Source organism: Prinia subflava, chromosome 1 (genome assembly GCF_021018805.1).
Source record: "Prinia subflava isolate CZ2003 ecotype Zambia chromosome 1, Cam_Psub_1.2, whole genome shotgun sequence".
Taxonomy (NCBI): Eukaryota; Metazoa; Chordata; class Aves; order Passeriformes; family Cisticolidae; genus Prinia; species Prinia subflava.
This window is the reverse complement of record NC_086247.1, coordinates 43,964,250-43,984,127: the sequence shown is the minus strand read 5'-3', so window position 1 is coordinate 43,984,127 and position 19,878 is coordinate 43,964,250. Positions and strand designations below refer to the sequence as shown.

The window sequence follows — 19,878 nt, the reverse complement described above, 5'->3', positions numbered from 1 at the left end:
ATAAATTCACCACAAAATAATAATTATTTCACCCAAATGGACTTTACTTTTATAATCTGAATGTTATTATTATATAACATATTAGTGCAATACTCACCTAGAAATAAAATACTTGAGGAACTGAGCCAGTAGTCAAAGGATATTCTTCCCTAGGTATAGCCACAATGTTGTAATAAAGTTTGAATTAGAACACATTGAGTAATGATTTAGCACGAATGAGTCATGTATGAAACATAACAAGCTGCTGCTTCTCACTGCTCAGGTATGCTTGAGCAAAATAAGACCTCATTTAAGAACTTATGAAAAATATGTCAAAAAATACGGACTTATACAGAAGCCTGAACTTGCTGTAACAAGGTAGACTTCGGTCTTGAAGACATTTTAAAAGGTTGTTATCCCAACATAGTAAATTCAAATTGGTAGAAGAATTCTTTGTTGATTTTGTTCTGGTTTGTTTTGTTTTAGCTGGACTTGTTTCTGTTTCATGCAATTCAACACGAATCCTTTACTAATATTTTAAAATTATAATACTGAAATAGTACTTAAGATGGATGCTATTTTTTGTGTATGACTACAAAACAACACATTTTACTAGCATTTAGTAGTTTGATAGAATTTAGTCCCATATGACCTGCTTTCTAGAAACAGCCATATTTTGAAAAGTCAGCAGTTTTTGCTGTTTTTCTTGGGGGAGAATTGTTTATTTTCAAATAAAACTCCTTGAAAATGTTCAATAAGACTGATCATTATCTAAATGTAATTGACTGTCTCCTAAGAATTTGTTCTTCACAAATAGTTTTGAATTATGAAGATTGGCAGCTCTTATTAATATATAGTATAAAGAAATAAAAAATATTTTTAAAATATATGTATGTTATATGTCAAAAGTTCAAATTCTCTGTTCCTTTTATTCTCTTTCAGAGCAGGACATGTTAGAGAATTCAGTTTACTGTGTAGCCATTCTAAAATGACTTGGCTCTTGAAATTCATTGGCCTTTAGTTTTGTCCCTTAATGATAAGAAGCAATTTTGATATAATTATTGAAATGTTTTTATTTATGAATTTGAAGTCCCTATACTCTTTGCTATATAAATTCCTAAATGACATGTTATTTAGGTTGCTGAAGACTGACTTATCTCCTTATCAGTTACTGTTCTGATGCTCAGAAAAACTTGAATATTTGTCCACACACACTTGAAAATTGCACTAACCTGAAAAATTGTCTCTACCATGCAACAAGACCATGCTCTGTGTACTGAAAAATGAGTAGGAATCCTCTGCTAAGATGTGTTGATGCTCAATGAGCACTCCTGAGAATTGATAGTTTAGTCACGCCTGCTCCAAGAATATCACAGCAATTAAATGATGCTTTTAGAAAATGCCTGTAGTGGTAGTGATCAGTATTTTCATCTGTTCTTCTCTAAGGTCATAGATAACCATAACATAAGTTGAGTGCTTTTCTGGATCGATATCCTGACATGTTGGCACAGTTCTGTGCAGAATCCATTAGCAAGGCTGACCTCTTGCCAGCATAGCATCCATCAGGTGCCTGCTCCACACCCGTGCTGCAGTCTGGCATGGCAAAAGAAGGATCCTTATGATGTCTGGCCAAGGAAATCTCAATACTTCTTTTATGGTTTGTAGTACCAAAAATGTATCAGTTACTCAGCATCCACTAAAAACATACTACTTCTTATTCCCAGATCCTCTTTTCCTTATTGTCCATGCAAACTCGATGAGGGTGAGCTTGTGGGCCATGTCTCATGCATCACAGATCAGAAGGGACAGCAGTAGTAATGTCCATAAGCATACTATTTTACTGAATTTGCACTTTAAACTGATTAATTCCAGCAACTATTGCTGATAGGAAACAATAGAGAAAGTATATTAATTGTTTAATTGGTTTTGACAGCAGAGGACAAATGTACCTATATTTTCCCCCTCCCCATCTCTCATAGCATAGCACACAATATTTAAAATTTTAGCACTCTTATCATTGTGAGTGCTGGTTGGATCACTGAAAATTTACAGTAAGTCTTACAATGGATACAACAGTTACTTATAGCCAAGTCAAAGAGCTCTGTTCAGTGACTTGCCTGATTTTAAATCCAGCATGTGCTATTTCCACTGACCTAACTCAGATTTGTGTACCATTTCCTGTGCATTCTTGTCTGGGTTTTGAAGTTATAATTTGATAACTGCTTATGTGGTCTTGTATAGGAGTCTGTCATAGTGAGAAGGTTAACCTTTTTTTCTCTCAGTTTTGAAAACTTCACATAAATGGCTTCATTCTGAAGGTTCATGGAGGCTGTGAGGTCTTACTGCGACTCCATTTGTAGGTTTGAGGTCAACAGGGTGTAGACTTGGATCTCAACAAACGTAATTTACTTCTCTGATCATTATTTGCCATGGCATATTAGACTCTGACTTTCACATCTCACAGAAGAGGTGTTTTAGAGAGGTTACAGACTCAAGGGCCTGTAGACAAATCAACCAGCACTCCCATTTCCCATGGTGGGTAGGATGGGGGAACACACTCTGTTCCTTTTAACACCACAGCTTAATTTTCACCACTTTAACCATGACCCTAGAAGAGACACAACCCCAAGTAAATGAAAGGAAACATTCACACAGAGTGTATACAGTCTGCACCTTTATATGAGTTAATGCTTTAATGTGTACAGTATACAGGTACACTGGCTTTTACAGCAGCCTCTCCGATTTGTTTGCAGCCCCATTGCAGGAGCAGGCCAGTCTCGTGTGTATTGAGGATGACAATGCAATGGAGGTAGATGACAAACAGCAGCATTTCTGAGGCAACAGGACCAAACAAATTGGAACAAATCCACCCTCAAAACAGCACTGGGTGTACTACCCACTGCCAAGGGCTGCACGTAAGTGTCCATTTACAGGGCAAGATGAGACTTAAAATAAGCAAAGTTGGTTAAGTGAAAGCTGTTTTGAAAGGATAGTAAGAACTGAATATTGTATTTATAATAAGAAAAAATAGAACCCTGTTCAAGAGAATGGAATCTTAACTAACCCCTATTCTTACTGTGTAAGTTTAAAAAAGCATGTCCATTTTTTACATGTACAGTATAACATAGTATCTTTCAAAGATGCACTTGATCTGTAAAAAATTGAAATTCATGTTCATTCATTGAAGCATATACAATTATTAAAGTGGCTTTACTCACATGGTGACACATTAACAAGGAAATTGCCCTCTAGACTTAAGGGTTTGGAATCAGAAAGTGACTCCTTTTTGGGAAAAGAAAGGTCCAATGTGTCACGTGCCTGGGAAAGTTGTTTTTCTTTTCTTTGAGAACTGGCTTCATGAAAGAAAACTTCTCAGTCAAAAAAATGGACATGCTGCTCCAAAGGTGTTGCAGTGTATGTGCTTGCAGTGTAGTTGCTTGATATGGTGGGAACACTGTGTAACTAAAAAAAATCTAGTCTGCCAGAGCAAAGTAGCCTAAAACATAGGGGGAAATTTATTTTATTTATGGCTTCCTGGACATCCAAAAAACTTTTTACATGTATGAAATAAGCTGTAGTAGTGTTGTCCTTAGTTTTGTCTGTGGCCAGTGTTTGCAGATACACCTAGCAAGAACAAAAAAGATGTCCTACTCCTTGCACATGGTACCATCTGACCTCTCTGCAGCTACATAGCTTTGTCTCTTTCCCCTTCTGCTCACATCCATCTTTGACTGCTCCCACAGAACAAATCTCTGCATTTTTCATATTGCCAAGTCAGTGCGCTGTTCTTGCACCAGCATTGTCAAGAAAGCAATCAGAATAATAGTTGTACAAAAAATATTTGTATAAAGTTGTACAATAGTTGTGCAAAGGTGATCTAAAGTGTGCTTTTTGAGTGGCAGATCACCCCTGCGAACAGTAGTTTATGGGCAGTTCTAGAAGTTTTCACTGTTGAGATTTCCTTTCACAAACATATTTTATCACAAGGAATAAAAAGCTGGAAGGGCCATTGGTTTCATTTCCTCTAAAAAGTCTGATTTAAAATGGTCTCCTTCAAATAAATGTGTTTCATAAACTTCAGCTGCCTGATTTCTCTTTACATGTTGTTTATGTGAATGGCAAAAACTACGTAAGATTTACAAGGCTGCTGCCATGCTCTATATTGCTCCATGGCGCACCAGTTGTCAGCTGCAAGGTCACAGCTTTATTAAAGGATCAAGATTTACAATAACGTTAAGAAGAGCATGGATGCCTTCACAGACACCTTCCTGTAGTTTACTCCCCTGAAGTCACCTGCACAATTTCTCCCTTGCCAAAGCTACTAATCGATAAATACTGCAGTCTCCTGAACAAAGTTCAAATGGATCTATCATGCTGCTTTAGTAATAAATCTTTGCTTTTGTTTAACACCTGCCTTCAAAAGACATAACCTTCGTTAGCTGCAGTAATTAAACTTCCTAGCATCCTTATCTGATGATTAAAACCTGCTTCCTTTTTAAATATTGAGAAACTGAGGCATAAGGCCATGTTTTGCTGAAGTCATACAAGAAGAGTAAAAGCCTTGGAAGCCCATCTCGGTCAGCCTCCCGTGTGCTTAGGTTGAAGACCATGCTGCCCGTACCCCAATGGTAGTTGTGGAGCATCTGAACTGAGGCTTCTGTAATTCTTCCTTTTCATGTACTGTCACGACCTGGCTAGGGTGCCTCTGAAGCTGATATACAGATGTGGTGTCATCCTCATTGACACGAGCACATATAAGAAGTACTCTGCAGGCTACTTACCACTTAAAGTGTAGCTCTTAGTCTTCTTCTGGCTGTCCCTGCAGTGCTGATGAAGTTACTGCCAACTCAACTGCTGCTAATCACCCACTCAGATTGACTGGTCTGCCTTCCTGCTTCATGTCATGGAAGATAATCACTTTAAACAATAGGGGCTTTTGCCAGCCTATGAACAGCCTGCTAATAACCCTTAGCAGCAGTGACAAGAGTAAGATAGCAGTAATCTCCTGAGCAAGCACAGCCACCGTAACCAGAGGAGGACACAACACCTCAAATCCCAGGCCTGTCTTGCCCTGGGAGATCCCTGCCCAAGGAGTTCTGGCTTTTCCAGCAGATTTTCTCCCAACCTGAAGCATGGGTAGGAAATATCCCAGCCCAGGCAACTTAATTCACTTAGGGCCAAAGGCTTTGGAAGTGCTTCCCTTGAGAGTTTCAGAACTCTTAGTACTTAGAGGCAGGCAAATTTTGTCTACATGAGGTCTAAAAAGAAGGTATTCAGGGCAGTGATTGGCTTTTGTTCTGCTGTCTCTGCTCTTCCTTAGGAAGATACTAACATTAGTAGGTAATAGACATTGTGACAGATACTGAACAAGAACACAGAGCCAGCACCCTTCACAGAATCACAGGATGGCTCATCTCTCATCTTTACCTACAGAGAGACCTTAGCTTCAGCTTCACTCCCTGCAGTACCCTTTCCCATCCAAAACATGAGCCCACTTGGTGTCATGGGCATTGCCTCTTGCTGCTGATCACTAACAGCTACAAAAAGCAGCTCTGATGGATGTCTAAAGCATTTAGGCTTTCATTCAGTTTTGAAATGCTGGAATCTGAAAGCATATGTGAACCACAGCTCTTAACTTTTTGTACTCTCTCTTTCCCTAAAATCTAACCCCAGGTCAGAAAGAGAGGGGGATCTCCCCAGCTAGAGATCTCTTCCGAACATCTAACTATGGTACAGACAGCTGCAGTCAAGGAGACAGGGGAAACCAAGATGAAGGATCCATTTTCTCTCAGTCCTGGCACTGGAACAGGTTGCCCAGAGAAGTTTGGATGCTCCATTCCTGGAAGTGTTCAAACCCAGGTTTGGATGGAGCTCTGAGCAATCTGGACTAGTGAAAGGTGTCCCTGGCCAGGGCAGAGCAGATGGAGCTAGATGATGTTTAAGGTCCCTTCCAAGCCAAACCATTCTATAATCTCTGGGCAAAAAACACCAAGCCTATTCTAAATCTTAGATTTATTATTATTACAACCTTCACAAATTAATATAATTGATATACGCAGTACAAATCTCTTTCTTTTTAAAGCATTTTCAACATTTTAGTTTTTGTTTATATGCCAAGAGTTGTGTTCGGATGAGGTCAGTGCTAGATGTATTTAATAGGTCCAAGATCTTCTCTACCTGGAGAAGTCTGTTGGCATCACCATACAGCTACATAGATATTCTTTAAAGTCCTTATTCTGGAAGAAAAGTGCAGTCATACCGCCCAATTAAGATTTTTTTTTTTTTTCGGTCAGGATCATTCAGGAGGCTGAAAACCTGCCCCAACTCTCAGTAATACCACTAAAACCACTCCATAAAATCACTGCTACTGCCAGTCACAGAATTCCATCAGTCAGGTTGAAAAACACCTCTGAGATCATCAAATCCAACCTATGACCGAACTCCACCATGTCAGCTGTAGCACAGCACTAAGTGCCATGTCCCATCTTTTCTTAAACATCCCCAGGAATGCTGATGCCATCACCTCCCTGGAAAGCTCATTCCAATGTTTAATCATCCTGAAGAAATTCCTCCTGATGTCCAACTTAAACCTCCTCTGGCACAGCTTGAGGCAAATTCCTCTTGTCCTGTCACTCGTTACCTGGGAGAAGAGGCCGATCCCCACCTGGCTACAGCCTCCTTTCAGATGAAGAGTGATAAGGTCACCCCTGAGCCTCCTTTTCTCCAGGATAAACAACCACAGCTCCCTCAGCCGCTCCCCGTTTGTGCTCCAGACCCCTCACCAGCTCTGCTGCCCTTCTCTGGACTCGCTCCAGCATCCCAGTGTCCTTCCTGGACTGAGGCGCCCAGAACTGAACACGGGATACGAGGCGCGGCCTGACCGGTGCCGAGTACAGGGGGACTGGACGATTCGATCTAGCAATAACCCTGAGCCCAAGCGGTGTCACTGTGCGGGTTCGTGAGCGGTGTCACAGTGTTGGTTTCTGAGTGGTGTCACTGTGCGGGTTCGTGAGCGGTGCCACTGTGCGGGTTTGTGAGCGGTGTCACTGTGCCGGTCTGTGAGCACTGTCACCATGCAGGTTTACCAGCGCTGCTGCTCCGCGCAGGGGCGGCGGGCCGGACGTAGCGCGGTGGGCGGAGCGGGGAAGCCTCACGGACAGGGCGGAGCGGGCCCGTGTCGTAGCAGCCCAGCCGGGCCGGGAGGCGATCGCCATGGAAACCCCGGCCCCGCCCCTGCCCCCCCGGGTGCCGCCGGGAGCGCGGCCGGAGCTGCCGGGTCCCTCCTCCCCGGGCAGCGCCAGGTAGAGCGCGGGGCGGGGGCCGCTCCGGGCCGGGCGGGAGGAGCCGCGAGGGGCGGCAGGCGCAGCGCCGGCCGGGCTCGTTCCGCTGCCCCGCCGCAGCCCGGCCCGGATCCCACCCGGCGCCGCTGCCCCCAGCCATCCGGTCTCGGACCCCTGGCAGCGCCCCCCGGGAGCGAAGCGGGGCCGGGCTCTCCTCAGCCCGCCAGGGCGGGGCTTGTTCGTCGTCCCCGATCCTGACGGAGAGGCCCTTGCGTGTTGCCATGGCCGAGGGGGCCGCGGCGGCCCCGGCGTGCTTCAGCGAGGATGATTTTTACTGCCCGGTGTGCCAGGAGGTGTTCAAAACGCCCGTGAGGACCGCCAACTGCCAGCACGTGTGGGTATCCCGACCCCCCGCCCCTTCCCGAGCCTTTTCCTCGCCGCCTCCGGCTCTCCGCCTTGTGCCCCTCGGCTCCCCCCGCTCCCGGCGCACGGACCGTCGGCCTGGAGCCGCTGGCGGTGAGGATGCGAGCCCGGCGCTGCCCCAGCCTCCCCTCGCCTCTTTCTTTTGTAGCCGACGAGGACCGGTCATTTAGGAGAAGCCCCCCCGCCGCCCCGGGTGTCTGCTCGGCGGTGGGGGAGTTCTGCTGTGCTGTCTGAGCTAACTCGCGGTTTTTAACTTCATGGTTTTCCCCGTTCCTTTTCGAACAAGGACGGTAGTGTGAGTTGTTCTCTCTTTTCAGCTCATCTATTCAGCATTTTTTTTTCCAGAGAGACGTTTGATTACAACGTGCTACTTTGTAGGAAAGCAAAATAGCTTTGGCAGCTGGTGCGTAAGGCAAGAGAGCTGCAAAAGCTGGTGAGCTGAGGTCTCTGGGAACGCGTGCTGAATGAAGCTTTGCAGTGGTTTTGGCTCTGCTTAAGCACAATAAACAGGAGTTACTTTGATAAGATTGTCCAAAATCACGTGCTTGCCGCACCATTTAATATCTCGTTAGTGATCAATCTGGTGTGCAGCTCGGTAATGCTAGTCAATAAATAAGAGTTTTACCTAGAGTACATTGCCAAGCTCCCCTCCTTCCATATGCATCATCATAAGCACCATTATTTCGTATTTCTTTTAAATATCAAACTTTGTATTCAGCAAACTTATTCTGATAACGTCTCCTTTCCCCACCCCCCCAACAATCATCCAGCTCTTTTCAAGGATGACGTATCTAACTCTGTATATTTTGCTAACCTGTATTTGTGGTAACTTTTCAATTTAGGTTTTGCAGGAAGTGCTTCTTGACAGCTATAAGAGAAAGTGGAACACATTGTCCTCTCTGCCGGGGGAGCGTGACTAAAAAAGAAAGAACGTATCCCAAAAGGGCTCTAGATGTTGAAAACAGTATGAAGAAAGCTTCTGGGGGCTGTAGATGCTGTGAGAAGCAGGTAGAGTAAAACTTTAAAAAAAGTTGAATCCATTTTTTGTGGTTTTGTCTGGACACGCCTTTACTCTGTATCATTCTCATCTTGGAGCTGAAGAGCCTGTAGCAGTTTGAACTTAGCTTCATATGGCTTGTGCATATACTGGGCATGCAGTCCCTGCTGTACCTAGCAGGTGTAAACTGAAAGAGCATCTTGGATGGTCAATAAAGGCATTTTAAGTGGAGTGCCAGTTTTTCCCTAAAAAGATGGAAAAAAATGGATATAGCTATAAAACTGGGAAAAGGAAAGTTAAGGAGCTGAACATGAAAATTGTAGATATATGGAAAACCTCAGAAACTCTCAGTATGGAAATGCAACTGCTTCGATCTGCCTTAAAATTTAATTTAAAACCAAAAAAAAAGTGAGTTGATTAGTTGCAGTGCCCACATGATCAATCATATGTAATTTCCTCCTTCCCCATCAGCCCTTTTACATTCCTTTAATTTCCTTTCTAAAGGGATCATTATTTGTAGAACACTGGGTGAAATCTTGACCCTACTTGAAATCAAGAGTAGTGTCTCTTATGATATAAACAGATGCAGGATTTCAGCCACACTTTTTGTTTAGAACAAAATGCATCAAATCCAGGTAGTCTTTATGTTGGTTTCATTTCACTTGGGACTTCTGCCAATGTGAAGATCAGCACTAATGGAATCCTCAGTTGCTTGCATTGTTCCACACGATTCATTGGGATGAAAAGTAGGGAGAAAGAAACTGATTCCAAGTTGGTAGGAGTAACCAAACTGGAAGGAAGAACCAAACAGAATAACTTTTATGGAATTTAAGTACAGACATGTGAGATAAGATCTTGTTCAGCCTCTAGATCTGTGAGCACCTTCTGACAGTGCTGTTGCAGATTTAAATTCAGATTTAAGGCATGTTCAACACAGCTATCTTCTGACAAATCTAAGCAACTCATTCTCTTAATTTGCATTAAAGGTCAATAGGCAGCCTTAAGTTGGTGATCATTCACCTATTTTTTACTCTCCCCTGCCAATAAGTAAAGGAACATACCTAATGCTAAAAGAAAATGTTCCTCTGCACGAGGTAACAGCAGGCCAGAGAAGACTGAAGGAGCAGTGGTGCTTATCCTCACAGCCACTCATCACAGCCACATCATCACAGCCACAGCTCATCACCTGTTGATCCCGGATCTGGGAGGTGTAGTTCCAGCGACTTTGTTTCAGTTAAATGGTGTCTACTTGCATCTTTTGTCCCTGAGAGAGTTCTCAGCTGTCCAGCAGTTTGAGTGGCAGTATTTTCCAGTCTCACAGTGTTACACTGGCTCTGAGGAGAGAGGAATTGGAGATGTCCTGTTGGTGAAGAAAAGTGTTCGTGCTCAGAAGGGAGACACAAGTTCTGGTTTCAGCTGCAGATGAGGTCTAAATAATTCCTGCATGCATTGCTTTCTGTTGGCAGAATTATCTCTTCCTTCTGTCTATCCCTGGATTGTTTAGTATGGTTTCAATAATTTGGCATTTTATTTTCAGGTTAGATTTTCATGGATGAGACAGCATTATAAAACATGTAAGAAGTATCAGGATGAATATGGTGTTTCTTCAATTATTCCAAACTTACAGATTTCCCAAGATGCAACAGGGAACAGGTAATCAGGGTGTTCTATGTGTAGTGCATCTTCTTTTCCCACCCCCTTACACCATGGAAAGTATTTTTTTTCAGGGCATTCCTTCTTTTTGCATTAATTATTATCCATATTTTGTGCTTCAAAATACAAGTTTTTCCAGGTCTTTTTCTCTACTTTTAGCAGACAGAAGAAAACCTTTCTGCATTATGGCTTTGAAAGGACTTCTAGAGACTCTCCTAAAAAGTATTTAATATTTGTAGCTTGCTTTTGTTGCCTTGACAGCATTTGAGTAGCTTACTTTGTAACATATTTCATAATATTTACCTCTGGAGAAGTTCCTGTCTATTTTTATTCTCCCTCCCCTTTCCTAAGTTTGTTTTAGTGGATATCCCATTTCAAAACATTACTGTGCAAGCTTTTGCTTTCTGATTGAATTTATTTTGAACAGATCTCTTATGAAATATATAAGGAACTCCAGTATTTTACACACCATAAAATCAAATGACACTTGCCATTTGTTTTCAGGCAGTAAAGCTAATCTTTTTTTTCGTATATTCTCACTGATGGTAGGGTTTGGGGATTTTTGGTTAGTTTTGGAAAGCTTTTTATTGTTCATTTCACAGAGCTTTATTTTATGTATGTATCCCACTTTTTTTTTTTTTTTGCCATTGATTTTCTATTTTTAGCAGTCTGAACTTCTCTGTGTTTGGTTTTCAACCCGTCAGTCTATTGGAAGTTGAAGCTGTTACTGGAATTAGCTGCAGCAATGTTTCACGGAAGTGTCTGCATATTCTGTTATCACTATTTATGCAGTTTGCCACAGTAGAATACCTGTGATTATACAGAAGTGTAAAAAAATTTACCATTACCATATTTGTGACTGTAAATATTCATGTTCTTAGCATGTCTGTACAGTTTCTTCTGGCTCAGCTAGAGGTGCATATATGGTCAAATTTACTTTCTAAAATATTCTTCTGCTTTACTCCTCCTTTAGGAAAAAAGTTTATTTTGTGCTCAGCATAAGAAAATTTACCTTGCTGTAGTTGAAAGTTGCAAATTATTGGTGTGAATACGTGGCAGTTAAAGGCCTATTTACACCTTCCTAAGTCAAAAAACTTAAAAACTGCTACCTGTCTTACATTCATATAGTTCATAATGCGTTTTGAGCTACTTGGCTGTCACCTGCATTGCCAATCCTGTTGACTAAATGTGTGTTGTATTATATACCATTTTCCTGTGAAGCTGTGTTCTATGCCACCAAGCATCACCATGGTAATTAAGTTATTCAGAGAGGTCCCAGCTGACTGGAAATTAGAAATGTAATGCCCATCTACGCAAAGGATCAGAAGGATGATCCAGGGAACTGTAGACCTGTCAGGCTGACCTGGATGTATCAGGGAAGGTCATAGAACAGAGCATCCTGAGTGCCATCATGTGGCTTGTGCAGGAGTCAGGCCCAGCCAATATGGGTTTACAAAAGTCAGGTCCCGGCTGACCAGCCTGATCTCCTTCTATGACAAAGTGACCTGCTTAGTAGATGAGGGAGTGACTGTGGATGCTGTCTAGCTAGACTTCAGGAAAACATTTGACACCGTCCCACTGTACTCCTCTGGGGAAGCTGGCGGCCTATGGCTTGGACAGGTGTGCTCACTGGGTGAAAAAACTGGATGGCCAGGCCCAGAGAGAGGTGGTGAATGTACTTACATCCAGCTGGCCCCTGGTCACCAGTGGTGTTCCCCAAGGTTCAGTTTGGAGCCACTCCTGTTTGACAACCTTTACTGATGATTTGGATGAGGGGATTGAGTACTCCCTCCATGAGTTGGCAGATGACACCAATTTGGGTGGGAGTGCTGATGTGCTGCAGGGCAGGAAGGCTCTGCAGAGGGATCTGGACAGGCTGGATCAATGGGCTGAGGCCAGTGGTGTGAGGTTCCACAAGGCCAGGTGCCGGGTCCTGCACTTTGGTCTCAACAATCCCAGGCAGCACCACAGGCTGGGAGAAGAGCAACTGGAAAGTGATGCAATGGAAAAGGAGCTGGGGGTGCTGGTTGACAAGAGGCTGAGCCATGATCCCACAGTGTGCCCAGGTGGCCAAGAAGACTAGTGGCATCCTGGCCTGCATCAGGAGTAGTGTGGGTAGCAGGACCAGGGCAGTGATTGTCCCCCTGACTCAGCACCAGTCAGACCAGGCCAAACTTCGAATCCTGTGTTCAGTTCTGAATCCAGGAAGGACATTGAGGTGCTGGAGCAAGTTCAGAGAAGGGCAGGGGAGCTGGTGAGGCCTGGAGCACAAGTCCTGTGGTGAGCAGCTGAGGGAGGTGGGGTTATTTATCCTGGAGAAAAGGAGGCCCAGGGAAGACCTCAGTACTGCAGTTACCTGAGAGGAGGTTGTAGTGAGGTGAGGGTCATTTTCTTCTGTCATGTCTTGAAGTGAAAGAACAAGTTGCACCAGGTGGTGTTCAGATTAGACAGTAGAAACTTTTTTTACTGAGACTGTGGTCAGGTATTGGAATAAATTGTCCAGGGTGGTGGTGGAGTTGCTGTTCCTGGAAGTGTTCAAGAGGTGTCTGGATGTGGCACTTGGGGATGTGATTTAGGGGTGATTATGGTGGTACCTGGGTTGACAGTTGGATAGATGATCTTGAAAGTTTCTTTCAGCCTTGATGGTTCTGTAAATACTGAGACATACCTTGATCCAAAGGAAAAGTTGTGAGGGTTAGGATATGTGCCATTGTATGTTGCCTTGAAATTCATGGGACTTAATGCATATATTCCCCCCACCTCTGTTACTGTTAAACTTTTAAAATGTTGACAGTTGAGTAAAATAATCTCAAGTTTCTTTTTTTTTTTTCCTTCCTTTAAAGTAGCAGGAGTGATGCAATATCTGATACTGGTGAGATGGCTAATAATCAAATACTTCAAGGAGAAACAAGGTAGGTTGCTTACTTGTCTATAGTTGTTACTGAAATAAAATTCTGATAGTCACAGTGCAGGCTTCTGCTAATGCAAAAACCAAAACACACAAAAAACATGCAAAACCACTAGGAGCTGTATTTATAGAATCCTGTAGTTTCTTGTACACTTGTATCTATTTGTTAGAATTTGGGTATTTTAGTACTTTCCTGAAGGATGCAGTAAGTGATGTTACAAGAAAGCAAAACCAGAGTGTAGGTGCAGTGGGAACAAAAGAAGCCCAAGTCTCAGAAGAGTACAGTTAGGCGTACCAATTATAAATATACTTCAAAATTGCAGTTTGGCAGTAGCACTGATACTCCTTTAGATCTGCTAATATGTCAGTGGAGGTGTGTGGGGGCGGTTTGGTTGTTGTCAAAGCAAGGGAAAACGATAGCTTCGTTTTTATGCTTTCTTAACACTACTTCTGAACCTCTCTTTTCTGTTTAATACCGTTGTATTTCTGTTTACAGTGGACACCCAACCTTCAAATGCCCCCTGTGTCAGGAAGCCAATTTTACCAGACAGCGCTTGCTAGATCACTGTAACAATAGACATCTTTATCAGATCGTTCCTGTGGTAAGTAGAGTTGCCTATGTATGTTTCTCTAAGCTACTTTCATTGTAGTTATGTGGACAACTTTAAATGTGTAGTGGTTATTCTATATCTGTAACAATCACTGTGGCTGGAGAAAGACAAACAATATACTTCATGCAGTGCATTTAAATTGAGGAGTGACTTTGATGTGAAAACGTTTCATGTCCAGCCTGCTGGTTCTAACGGATTCTGACTTAGCTGTCTCATTTATCTTGATGTGAAACAGACTCAGTTTTTGAGCCTGATGCTTAACTCCTCTTTATTTAGTAGTTTAGGTATGTTTCCATAGAATCCCATTTGTAATGTAACTACTGTTTCATGTGAAACCTACAGTTACTTGAAAAGTAATCCAAGGTAACCAAAGGTTCTGAAAGAGAAAAATGTAGAATAGAAGATTGTCTACTATTTTCATCTGTATAGGGTGTGTTATTTTTTCATTTGGCTTACTTGATCATCTCAATTGTGTGAAAGATCTCCCAAATAGTCACTTTCTTTTCTAAACTAACTCAGACAGATATGATAATCTTCCACTCCTAAGAGAAACACTTTAGAAATCAACCAAGTTGAAATATAGTTTTTGAATGTGACACAATTGAGGAAAAGCACACTTAGCAGTATGATTTGATGTTAATGTCTTACTGTATTTTGGTAGTGGATGAGCAATAGATGAGTTATTCCTGTAGAACATGTCTTTAATGCATTCTGTATTACCAATAACTTTGTTTTCATTCTGTCTCTTCCCTTCCCCCTCCAAATTCAGATCTGTCCTATTTGTGTATCTCTTCCTTGGGCAGATACTAACCAGGTTACTAGAAATCTTGTTAGCCATCTAAATCTAAGACACCGGTTTGACTACGGAGAATTTGTGGTAAGCTTTTTCTTCTTTGATGTGTGGAGGAATAAATGGTAACTTTTTTTCTAAAAATCAAAATGCCAAATAAAAATTTTGTACGTAACATATTCTTTGGACATGCTGTGTTCCTGTTCTCTGTGGAACTCAGAAGCAGACCTGTCTGTTCTTAAACTTCATTATCAACATGAAATGCTATTGGGAGTAGGTGTTGTCGATAGTTAAACTGCTCCAAGCTGATGAGTTAAGTATTTGGCTTAGTGTTCTCAATCTGAACTATTTATTGCTTTAACTGTGTATCAGAACAGTTTATTACTTCTGTTTCTGTGGGAAATAAAATAGATGCTACTCTGTTTTATGGACATTATTGACCTTTTAATGCAGAAATTGTGAAATTATATTCTCAGGACTCAATGTGCAGCTTGACTAGCTGATATTGCTGATGCAGCCACTCTTTCTGTATGTTGTGAGAGAGACTGAAAAAGAGATGTGTCATTTAATCAGTGTTTAGGTTGCCTCTTTTCAGGCTCTCTTTGAGTTAATGACCTTAAATTAGATGCAGGACTATATACACAGATGTAGTCAGTGGCTGATTCGTAAGTCAAGCCAACCATTTGGGTTCTGCATGTGGGATCAGAGAGCTGGAGAGTTTGTGGCTTTTTCTACAGTTTGACAGCTTTGGGGTGTGCAGCAGGTATAGTATTTGAGTCACAGGCAACCTCAGTGGGTCAGGATGGCAAAGATGATCTATCTTGTCCTTTGAGTTGAGTGAGCTGTGATAGAGGCCTGAAGAGCTAGGGTTTGGTAGGGGGGATTGGGCTCTTCATGAATGCATGTTTGATGACTTAAAGCTGCTGATGGGAATTCTGATTTGAGGAGACTGCCAGAATTGCACTTAAAAGATTCATTACTCTGGCATATTAAGAACCTGGAGGATATTTCTGCAAAAAGTAGCAGACTTTTGGTGTTCTGTGTTTGCTTTCTCGTTTTAAGCAGTGTATTCTCAACATTCTATGATTACTGTTGTCTGGGGATCCCAGTTTGGTTTTATGAATGGAGGATGTTATGGCTGGTTAGAAGCTCAGTTAGAAGAATTGCGTGACACAACCAGCTTTCCTGAGCTGGCTGTTCTGTAATGTAATTGAGCCAGGGAGAGGAGATGGACCCCTCTGCTTCCTGAGCCATGTCCCACTCAAGGGATTCTTCTCCTGTCTCATGTGTCTCTTCATACTGGGTTCAATAAAAGATTCTGTGCAATAAAACAATGATCTAGTACCATAAAGATAAAGAGTCTTTGTCTAGGTGTCATTTCCTATCTAAGAACAGCAGATAAATGATTAAACTAATGACTATGCTACATCTTGAATATCTGTCCATTTTGATAATGTTTTCATTTTGTTTAGAATCTTCAGCTTGATGAAGAAGCTCAATACCAAAATGCAGTTCAAGAATCCTGTCATGTGAACTTTTAAAGTAAACCCCCCTTCATCTTCATACTGATTATGTGAGAGAAAAATTACTTTATTCTGTTGGTGATCCAATGGGTATATTAATAAAAATATTGTCCAGTAACCACTTTTCAGGCTAAGCTTCTTTTCACACTCATAAGGACTTCTGGTAAATGATTTTGCAGAAACTCAAGCTTGACATCTTAACTGAGTTCTGCCCCTGTGGAATTGAGGACATTTTTGGACCTTCTCACTCTTGTCTTGATTTTCTCTAACTTTAATTACTCTGTTAATTACATGTTCATATGATAATTGTAGGATGTTCTAATTCACCAAAACCAGCTTTGAAAGTATCTTTAGAAAGACATGCAATGATGCTCTGTTGCACTGTTGGGTTTCTTAAAGTTCAGCTGTCTTCTAAGGTATCTTATGAGGTGATAATTTATTTTTTTCTCTTCCTACCAAGGACAGGCATTTTCCTGACAAGAACTAATTTTATTTTGATGTTGTGATTTGTTTTTACTATTCCTATGTGACTGAAAATAACAGCTTAAAATACTTCTTTTCTGTAGATCAACAATGCAGAGCAGGGATTTTTTCACCTTTCATTGAGAAAGAATTGATGCCATTGCCTACGAATAACTAAATCTGTTTTTTCCACTTTGGGAATAACTAAAATAGGATGCTTGCTTACTAATGTGATGAGTGAGGAGTATTCTCTGTACTCCCAACTCCTAAGGAAGGTTATATATTTTCTGAGCAATTCAGGATGACATGCAAAAGGTACACTTTTTTGGCCTATGTCTATGACCAGATTTTGCTGAAGCTTTTTAAGAACTTCTGGTTTTGCATTTGGAATTGAAGTTTTGGTCTGTCCTGTCTTTCATGGAAGGCTGTGTAGCTAAATCAGTAAACTGGCTTCACACCTACCAAAACTCTTTTATTTTAGTAAAGCTGTTTAAAACTTGTACATCTGCATCCAAAGGCTTCGAAAAAATAGTTGAGAAGAGTAAAACTTATTCTAAAATAGTTACCAACATATTTTAAGAATTTCTGTTCTAGATTTCCACCTTCCCAGCAAAAACATCATTAAAATTGGAGAAAATAGTAATAATGCAATTTTGTATTTAAATGGAAAATATGTTTATAAAAGCTTTAAGATCTTTTACATAATACCAAAAGGAAGAAAGGGGAAGAAGGCTGCACAGCATACATTTTGGAGTTTTCAATACAAAGTGTTCTGAACATACACCTGTTAGGACTGGCTACATTCTGTGTTTCCATCACCCATTGTCTAGCTATTGTTATTAATGAGCATTGCATATGTTTTGGAAAACATCCCCAGTAATTTTCGTAGTCTAGATGGTGATTTAGGTGTAGTAATATCAGTTGTGCAGCCAAAGTACAGTCTGCTTCCTGTGCCCTGTTCCTCCCTAAATAGAGGTTTTGATTATTCTTTAAATGCTGAAATATTTCATATTCCTAAACTGGTAAGGTTGAAATGTCTCATTTTGCAATGTCATGTGTTTCAGAACTGAAAGTTCTAATTTATTGAGTGTTGGAACTAACCCACTATACATTTTAACTTGACTTTTCTATCTTAATTTTTTATGAGTGTAAAACATTACTGAAGGCATTGCTGGCTAAAATTCAGAGCAAGTTGTCTATTTCAGAAATAGCTGTCTCTTTCAAAAACCTTATCTGAATGTTACATCCTTTATATAACAACATTTTTTGCATTTTGTTACTGTCTCACTACAGTGTTTTGACAGCAGACCGCACTTGGAGCTTGTATTCCAGTCTTCCTCTTTGCCCCCATAGACGTCTGTGTATTCTCACTTGTCTGTCAGCTCTAGTGCTTGTGCGACCACATACTGATTTGGAGTGGTTCACTGAGCCAACAGAAAAAGATTTAGATTCTTACTTTTGCTCTGTAAAGCCAACTATGAAACAGTGCCCTTATACAGACAAGAACATCAAGGCACCTGATGCTGAAGTTTTACCTTTTTAAAATAAAACCACATACTATGGTGATTTATTACTGTATGCATTTCCTAAGGAGTTTAACAGTTACATGTAAGTTTAGTTAACTTTTTAGATTCAATAAAATGTTTATATGATCTGGCAATAAATGCCTATAGCCAATACAGATTCTGAATGCCTCACGGAGACTGGAACTAGTTATTTCTATTACTTGAATATATCTTCGGAATTACGAGTGAAATGACATCTGTTTTAAAACTCTGGGAAACAATTTTTTCTATAGCAATAATTAGTTGTCACTTGATGCATAGTTGCTGGCATTTTAGTCATATTTAAATGTTGAGAGACTTCAATACACATTTTAAAGCAACAAATGTGTATTAATGCAATACAAAAGTACCTTTCAAAATGTTTATCCTCTTTATTTAAAATCTGTATTGGCAGGTGCTGCCTTGCTTAAGATTTTGTACTTTTAATATTAAGAAATTGCATCCAATACATTCACTAGGTAAGCGTTTAATGAAAATTAAACTATTTGAATCTCTTGCTGCTGGTCATGATCTTTCTCACTGAAACTCAAACATGCGCAAAAAGCTGTGTATTTGTGAAGGGTGATGCCCAAAACATGAAATCTTTGCTAGAAGATTGCTTCTTAACAATGTTTTCATGTTGACGTTGCATTATGTGTGGTTTCAATATGTTATGTTTGAATTGTACCTTCTGAGTTTTTTCCTATTAAAAGTTTTTTATTTTCTATTTGTCTTTTTGTTGCATAATAAAGACGATCAGTTCCCTTGGTGCTACTTCCTCCTTTCCAGATGCTTTCAAAAACTTAAATATGCAATCAGTTGTATGTCTGCACACTTTGAGTTATTAGAATGGTGTGAATGCTGCTGGAATGATGAGATGTGACTGGTGATGCATCTGTGAGCTGACAAGTTACCTTATATCATACCTTGGATATTTCCAGCAAGCAGAAAAGATTATAGGTTGGCCCAAATGTACGTTGTACATATTTTCTCACTTCTGTGTTTGTTTGTTACTGTCCCATGTAATGTTAACAGAGAAATAACATCCTAAAAGGAGAAGCAAAGATTTATGTATCAATTTGGGTCATTAACAAACCTTGTTATTTAAAGGTAGGTTTTCTGAGATTTAATGCTTTTCTGAAGGAAGAATTGCCAGTAAATTTGGGCTGGTTTCAAGTTTTAACCACCAGTGTGGCAGCTCGATGATTTATCCTTCTGCCCTTTGTTCTTGTGCTGAAAAAAAGTTGTGCTTGTGCTTGAAAAAAAAATTCCTTGTGTTTCTGCATTCTAAGGGCACACAGATGGTAGGACAGTAATAAAATTGACTTAATGTGTTACTTTAAATGACAGAAATCTAACAACTATGTAAATTTCCTTTTTGATAATTTATTCTTTCCCCATAGAATCTAATTTTCTGATCTCTAAGTAAACCGCTGTATCTTCTGAATCTATTTGTTAGCCCTTTGTTAGAGATTTCATCTGATTGGATTTTATTACAGCAATTCATATTTCACTACTTAGAGAGAATGCATGTGATGTTTATTTCTCATTGGCAGTATCTTGGTTATAGGATACTTGAGCTCTGTAATACTACCCTTTGTTCTCCAGTCTTAAGCTGGGGCCTCGTTCCCAGGGACAGAGGGGGAACTTTTGTGTACTCAGTTCACCTCCTGGCAGGTAGTTGAGACTAGAAGGCTTTCTGTTTGGG

At 40.8% G+C, this 19,878-nt stretch overlaps 1 protein-coding gene across 4 annotated transcripts; it reads left to right on the top strand.

The window, feature by feature from the left end:
* Positions 1-7,193: 7,193 nt before the first annotated feature.
* Positions 7,194-18,948, top strand: RNF138 (ring finger protein 138). 4 transcript variants are annotated; one of them, XM_063394903.1, is made up of 8 exons: positions 7,194-7,653; positions 7,831-7,977; positions 8,525-8,690; positions 10,217-10,332; positions 13,176-13,244; positions 13,737-13,842; positions 14,621-14,728; positions 16,114-18,948. In XM_063394903.1, exons 2-8 carry the CDS (start codon positions 7,940-7,942, stop codon positions 16,180-16,182), a joined length of 672 nt encoding a protein of 223 aa, XP_063250973.1. In that variant the 5' UTR covers positions 7,194-7,653; positions 7,831-7,939; the 3' UTR covers positions 16,183-18,948. The 4 variants fall into 4 exon arrangements, with proteins under 4 accessions (XP_063250973.1, XP_063250971.1, XP_063250966.1 ...); XM_063394896.1 differs by lacking the exon at positions 7,831-7,977 and having other exon boundaries at positions 7,205-7,653; positions 16,114-16,214; positions 17,920-18,948; XM_063394901.1 differs by lacking the exon at positions 7,831-7,977 and having other exon boundaries at positions 7,197-7,653; positions 13,179-13,244.
* The last annotated feature ends 930 nt before the right edge of the window (positions 18,949-19,878 follow it).